The 7,538-nt window shown below is 46.4% G+C and overlaps 1 protein-coding gene across 1 annotated transcript in view; it reads left to right on the top strand.

The window, feature by feature from the left end:
* fbxo38 (F-box protein 38) overlaps positions 1–7,538 on the top strand; it is a 26,369-nt gene extending 18,831 nt beyond the window's left edge. The window contains exons 20-22 of the mRNA XM_005944921.3: positions 4,374–4,477; positions 6,678–6,791; positions 6,868–7,538. Of these exons, the coding sequence (XP_005944983.1) occupies positions 4,374–4,477; positions 6,678–6,791; positions 6,868–7,046 (397 nt within the window). The 3' untranslated portion in view covers positions 7,047–7,538. The remainder of the gene's footprint in view (positions 1–4,373; positions 4,478–6,677; positions 6,792–6,867) is intronic.

Below are 7,538 nucleotides of genomic sequence, written 5' to 3'. Positions count from 1 at the left end.
ACTGCAGTAGATGAACTGCAGTAGATGTACTGCAGTAGATGAACTGCAGTAGATGAACTGCAGTAGATGGTACTGCAGTAGATGGTACTGCAGTAGATGGTACTGCAGTAGATGGTACTGCAGTAGATGGAACTGCAGTAGATGGAACTGCAGTAGATGTGACTGCTGCTACTTTTCTGAGTGTTCGTGCTGCACATGAGCTGTAAAATGTTCTTGCATCTCCCGAGGTTCTTACATTCTGCGTTTGAGAAACTAATTTGTCTGTAAATGAGTCACAAAATTGTCAGTGCTGGTCACTGCATATTCAAAACAATTAGTCTTCACTCTTGTTTGTTAAGAGATCATGTTTAGGCCAAACAGTGGGAAGGAAAAACTCCCTTTTAACAGGAAGAAACCTCCAGCAGAACCAGGCTCAGGGAGGGGCGGGGCCATCTGCTGCGACCGGTTGGGGTGAGAGAAGGAAGACAGGATGAAGACATGCTGTGGAAGAGAGACAGAGGCTAATAATAGCTCATGATTAAATGCAGAGAGGTGTACAGGCGCTCTGTGAAGCACCCAGGAGCCCAGACCTCCTGTGGAGGATCCAGGGTCACCTGGTCCAGCCCTAACTCTATGCTTTAGCAAAGAGGAAAGTTTGAATCTTGAAAGTAGAGATAGTGTCTGTCTCCTGAATCCAAACTGGAAGCTGGTTCCACTGAAGAGGGGCCTGGAAACTGAAGGCTCTGCTTTTAAATACTCTAGGAACAACAAGTCAACACTAACTAGTTTTTTAGCTTCAATCTGAGATGAATGTTTTTAATTTTTGGCAGATTGTGCAAATACAAGAAGTCATTACTAACTTTTGTACTTTTTAAAAATCAAATTGTCGTGTTTCAAACGCTCCAAAGTGCCCGCGACATCTTTGGTTATGCTGAGTTGGAAGGTCTCGAGTAATCAGCGTCTTTGTGTGTTTACACTCTACAGCTACCAGATGCCGCGTGTTAAAGCACCTGAGAGTAGAAAGTGCTCCCATAGTAAACAGATTTGACTACGCTCAGTGTAAGAAGCTAGACATGGAACAGGTCCTGGATCAGATCCTGAGAATGCCTCCCGAGAGGAATCGCATAATCTACATGCGTCCTATGCATCAGGTTGGTGACCTTTGGTCATTAGAAATCTTAACTGCTGGTGTATAAAATGTTGTAATGTCGCAATACTGCAACAAAAAGCACTTTTCCTGTGGCCGGGGTGTCAGACTCACTTCACATGGCGAGCCACATACAGCCCACTTCGATCTTACAGAAAGCTTCAGCAAAGACAGAAACTGTAAAAAATAAAGGTTTTTACTGTAGTCGTAAAAAAGCAGGAATGTGCTACAGTGGAAAGTGAAAAACAAACTTGTTAATTACTTTGTGTTGTATGAATGGCAATGATGGAGGTTTTTGCCTGTGGGAAAAACTATAAACTTATACAGATGCAGTCGAATGTTCTGCTTGTTTGTGATGAGCAGATCAAACAAGTTGAGCACTATAACTTCATGCAGAGCCTGAGCCATGGCTCTGTGCTGCACACATCTCTGCCATTCACAGACTCTGTATGGAGTTTATTTTATAGACTACAAAAAAGCGAGAAATGTATGCAAAAATAAGAGAAAGGTACACATTGGGCAACATGTGTTATCTACTTACTGCTACTATTACCAGGGAGAACACAGGTGAGGTGTGTGAAACGTTTTGTCCTCCACAATGAGAAAAGGATCAAAATAAAAATGGGGATCACTTTATTCTGTTTGACACCCCGGCTCTTCAGACCTTTGGTTGTTGTGCCTGTAAAGCTGTTGACAGCAGATATAACTGTGCTTGCTGAAAACAGCTGGAACATCTGGCTACATAAAAGAGAAGCTCTGACTCAGACATGTTCTCTCTGCTAAAATCACGATAACGTTAAACAAGATGAAGATGAACAAATGTTCGTCTCATTTTCCAGACACTTCTATGTGAAACACTCGGTGTAATTCTGTCTGTCTCATGTTGTCAGATTGACTCGGTAGCATTGGAGCGCCAGCTGTTCCAGGGGCCGTATCCTTACCACATCGCTATAGTGCACGAATTCAGCAACCCGCCAAATATACGCAACAAAGTTCGCATTCGCAGTTGGATGGACACCATAGCTAACATCAGCCAGTGAGTAGTGTCACATGCAACATTACACAAGACAGCAGTGGGCTGCTGTGTGCGTGGGTGGATGTGTCTGTGCGTGGGTGGATGTGTCTGTGCGTGGGTGGATGTGTCTGTGCGTGGGTGAGTGTGTGCGTCTGTGCGTGGGTGCATCTGTGCGTGCGTGCATGTGTCTGTGCGTGGGTGTGTCTGTGCGTGCGTGCATGTGTCTGTGCGTGGATGTGGATGCGTCTGTGCGTGGGTGTGGGGCCTTTGATGGTAGTGTTTCGTCAGCATAACAGCTGCTGTGGACTTCAGTAACACATTTGCTCATAGGGCCACTGATCTGTTATAGTCACACGTGTCACATGAACAGGGTTGTGTTGCTGCTTTTATCTACCAAACTTCAGAAAACTGAAGGGTTCTCGTACAGATGTAGATGAAGCAGGTACTAGCAGCCAGCAGCTGGACGATGATCCGGGTGATCTGGATGTTGGACTCCTTCATGGGGCTGCAGTGGGACATGGTCTGAACCGAGGGCATCCCAGGAGGTAATAACGGGGGCGGATAACGTGCTGTATCTGGCCTGTTTCTCTGACAGTTACTGTCTGATGCAGACGACAGGGCGGTCGAGCCCTCTTACCTGCTGGGACAAAGTGTCCCTCAGCCCTCTGTTCGAGGCGTCCATCTGCATGAATGAAGGGGAGTCAAACGTTAGGTGTGTGAAGCAGGGGTCCCCCCTTCTTTACCTGCACAGATGCTACCTGGCACTGCTCCATGCACAAGTTTGGCATGATTGATCGATCGATTGATGGAATCTGCAGTGATAACTGTGCCCAAGAGCCGCCTCACCTCTCTTTTGGTCTTGGGTTACAGGCTGTTGTTTTCTCCGCCTGAGGACGTCTTCAGAGTGGTACCCCAAATACTGCACCTCCATCTGTCCAACGGCACACTTCTTCAGGTTGGCTGTGAGCCCTGCCTGCTCCAGAGGTTTTAGAACAGTGGCCAATCGCTGGAGGCGGCGGGGCCTCACGAGAAGGCCCTGCCATCTCCTCCTCCCCAAAGCCGGCGTCGCACGACCTCGTGTTACCACTGAGTACAGCTCAGACACTACAAGCCCCGCCCACAAGCTTCCACTAAAGGTTTTTAAAGCGCATCTCTCAATCCCAATCCGTCGACGCCGTTCAGAGATGCTGCAGCCTTTACTGCGTTTTGCCCTTGTATTTATTTGTAGTGGCACTATGGGATATTTGTGTATGTCCCCATGCACGCACCTAACCTCCACCTGCTCTGCCTCCACCAATGGCCCTGGCTGAACCAGGGTGCGTGCAGCCCTATTCCATCCCCATATACCCTCTTGGCACCTTACCAGTACGTCCCTCCTGGACCGGTGGAAGGTGTTGGAGGGCTGGTGCCCCACCTGTCCCACCTCCATCAGCAGGCACTCCTGGCGCTGGTGTCCCGGCCGCCCACCCCTCCAGCACTTCTGCTTCAGCATTTGCGAGGCTCCCTGCGAGTTAGGACATTGCCTTTAGTTGGTGGAACGTGCGGGGCGATGGTGGCGAGCGAGTTAGAGGCTGGCAGTCGTGGCAGCTTCTCCACAGCCAGCACGGTTGACGTAGAGCCCCGACCAGCTGTGGCTGCTCCAAGGGTGACCCGGCCACTATGTCAGGTTTGCACTCAGCCTGGATCCACCACTGTCTGCATGGTGGTTAGATCCACCAGCATCGTGGCCACTACCTCTACTGGCTGTACTGGTTGCAGGCCTGACACCACTGTAAGATGCAGGCCCAACACATGCACACTGTTGCACTGTTTTATTTTAAGCTTTTTTCCAAGTTTGCTCTGTGCAGGACTCGTTCCTGCTGCAGCTCGCTCCTCCGGGTCCAGCTGGCTCCTGAAATAGCAGGAAATTATCACCAAATCATTCCCACCTGTGCTGCCAGCCTCCTGGCACTGCCCCCGAACCCTACTGCACCACCACTCTGCAGTGGAGCTGCAGACCACATCCCCACCACAGATGGCTGTGGCCTATACTGTGTCCACGCGCTTAAAACAAGTGTGACTGGTTATTCTCAGCACAGACGTTAATGAGCAAGTTTCAAACAAGAAAGAGCAAAAAGAAACAAAAACAGTGGTCATTAGTAAGGGAGTTATACTGCTGTACTGACTATAGAGTCACTGCTCTTTATGAAGCCAAATTTCAGTTTTTCATATATGTGTGTTTGTTTCTAACAGAGAGCTAATAAAGTACGAGTTCTTCCCAGAAGCCACCAGGACAGAAGAGGATGTGAAAAAGTTTCCCAGATACCCCTGGGGCCGAGACATCTACACACTGGAGGGTAACGTGTTTACGTCACACCGCTTGTTGAATTTTTTTCATAAGTGCTTGCTTATATTCTCCCTCCTCTGGGAGTCGAGGAAGGAAGGAAGGAAGGATCTGTCATTCGTGCGGGAGTTTGGTGTAGTTTCACACTGAGCCGGGCTCAGGTGGGAGGAAAGGTGCACCGCTCTAAACGTCACTGTTTTATCATCTCTGATCTTGTTTCTGTGTGGATGTAAATGTGAGAAAAGTGATGGCGAGTCTGTAGTGTATCGATTGTTACTGGCCATCTACAGATGGTTTTCACTGCCTCACCCAGCTGATCATTCCTGGGTCAGCTGACTGCTTGCTCTACCGTTGCAGCCACACTGATAAAATCCAGCCTGGATGTAGAAACTTTTCTTCTGGCACCAACACTGCTGTATGCAGACAGAGGGGGCTGGAGTACTCCACCTGTAGGGATTAGTAGCAGCAGCAGCTTTCAAGGCTGATCGGCCTCCATCACTGCAGAACAGATTTTAAATGATTAACCATGTTGTCCCTGAAAAAGGCCTTTGTGTATAATTGTGAAATGTACACTATTTTACAGTTTTGGTGACCTTACCTTTGTTTGAACCCTCTGGCAGTTCAACACTTACCTTTGTACCATTTCAAGCTGTTCACTGGACTTGGATGACTGCAATAAATAACTGGGGCGGGGAACATAGACCTGATTGGGAACGGATGGAAAGTTTGACTCTTTTCTCCAATACTCTTAAATCTTTGGTTCATTCAAACTCAGATCTGGGTGAGCATAAATGTAAAAATCCGGGAGTGTCTGACTCACTAAAAGTTTGGTCTCAGATTAGAAAACATTTTCATTGGCGTCAATGTTCAGTCTTTACACCATTAATCCATAATCAAGCATGCACATTGTTCTCAGGATCCACATTCCAGCTATGGACTTCCAAAGGGATACACACAATCAAGGATCTGTTTATTGATCATCTTTTTCCTTCGTTTCAACAACTTCAGCAAAAATTTTCCATAGAAAACAGAGATTTTTTCAAGTATTTACAAATACGTCATTTTATTAAAGAAACGTTTCCATCCTTTCCCAATGAACCACAAAAGCTGGTTTCAGATGATCTGTTCCTAATGAACCGGCTAAAGAAAGGAGCTATTTCCAGGATCTACAACCAACTTTTGCAAATAGACAGTACAGCTACACTGGACCACTTGAGAAATGCTTGGAGTGAAGAACTGGCTACTAACATCACTGAAGATCAATGGACCAAAGCACAAGAACTGGTTCACTCCACTTCTGTCTGCTGCAGGCACGGACTGCTACAACCTAAGGTCCTGCACAGGCTCCATCTGTCTAAACTCAAGGTTTCAAGGATGTTTCCAGGGGCGGACTCAAGATGTGATCGATGTGGCCAGAATTCTGCCTCACTGTCACATATGTTTTGGACATGTCCCAGCGTCGCCACCTACTGGTCTAAAATATTTAAAACTCTGTCTGACATTTTTAAAAAACTGCTCCCCCCAGACCCAGTAATGGCACTATTTGGTGCAGCTACAGTCAAAGACTTAAATAATCAACAAATTCATGCTCTGAGTTTTATAACATTGCTTGCAAGACGCCTTATACTTCTAAATTGGAAAAATAAAGCCCCCCCAACTCATTCTGCTTTGTTAAGAGACACAATGCATCATTTACAGTTGGAGGAAATTAAATTCTCATTAAGAGATAATGTTAAACAGTTCTACCTAATCTGGCAGCCCTTTATAGATTACTTTAATAAGTAAAACTGGGAGGTGTGGCCTCCTCCCATATCTGCCCCAAGATTATATACATGGGTGTGCGCAGGTGTTGTTGTTTTCTTTTTTCGTTTGTTTTTGGGGGGGGTTCGTTTGTTTTGGGGTTTGTTTTTTTTGTTTGTTTGTTTTTTCCCCCCCTCTCCCTCCTTTGAATATACTTATTTAGGATAATAAATGTGTATGTATAGACATAGATATGATTGTTTATATAATGGTAATTATATTTTATGTAAAAAGGATGGGGAGAGGAAGGAAGGGGAAAACAAAAAAACAAACTGTGAATGAGATATATACTTTGTTGCCTGATTTGAATAAAAAAACCTGTAAAACTCAGTATATAACTGTATAACTGTTCTCAGACGTTTGCCTGGTAGTGCATGTTCTCACCATCAACTCTTTGTGATGTCACTGCTCAGGATTGGTGGATGGAGCGCCCTACAGCATGATAACAGACTTCCCTTGGCTCAGGACCCTGAGAGCAGCGGATCCTAACGGCTATTCCCGCTACGACTTTGAAGACGATGAAAGCAGTGAGTGCGTCAGTCTGTCAGCAGTTACTCCATGCGGCTGCTCTCTGTACTCAAACGGTTTTCTCTCCTGTGTTAGCCACTATCTACGCCCCACGGCGCAAAGGACAGCTGTCGGCTGACATCTGCATGGAGACCATTGGGGAAGAGATCTCGGAGCGGCGGCAGAGCAAAAGAGGAGTGTTTCAGAGAGTAGTGGTCCTCTTCCTTCATCACTGTGATACTCCAGGCGAACCCGTGGATGACGACTACATCTAGAAACCAAAGACCGAGAACCAGAAGGATGTCAGCCTCGACGCTCGGGCTTCTGACTGACAACGCTTGGTTTTATTAAAAAATGAGAAAGTTGGTTTCCTGTTGAAAGCTGCAGGTCAGCACTGACATGCACATAATATTTAATGACTCTTCAGTAGCATTACGGAGGAACAGCAGAGTCTAAGGCTGCTCACAAGGGGGCGCTAGTGAGCTGGACAGTGAAACGTGGACACTGTGGGGAGAGGGTGATGATGATGTTTCATTTGGCTCACACCGACTCTTTTTCAATTCTTTGAAAAAATACAAGAACATGCCTTCAATCTTTATTTGGGGCATTTGATAGATCGAGATCTGTGCTGGTTTTCTCTTTTATCATACACGACTCTGAACGTATGGTAACTCATTAATTCCAAGAGTAAATAAAAAAGGGTCAAACATGTGACGTTGTTGATTGTGTTCCAAATAAAGGCTCGAGTCCCCCTGCCTTCGCTGGCA

The sequence above is a fragment of the Haplochromis burtoni genome, unplaced genomic scaffold (genome assembly GCF_018398535.1).
Source record: "Haplochromis burtoni strain Fernald_Lab_line unplaced genomic scaffold, NCSU_Asbu1 Contig_413, whole genome shotgun sequence".
Taxonomy (NCBI): domain Eukaryota; kingdom Metazoa; phylum Chordata; class Actinopteri; order Cichliformes; family Cichlidae; genus Haplochromis; species Haplochromis burtoni.
The sequence above is the reverse complement of the archived record's forward strand: the minus strand, read 5'-3'. Positions and strand labels throughout refer to the sequence as shown.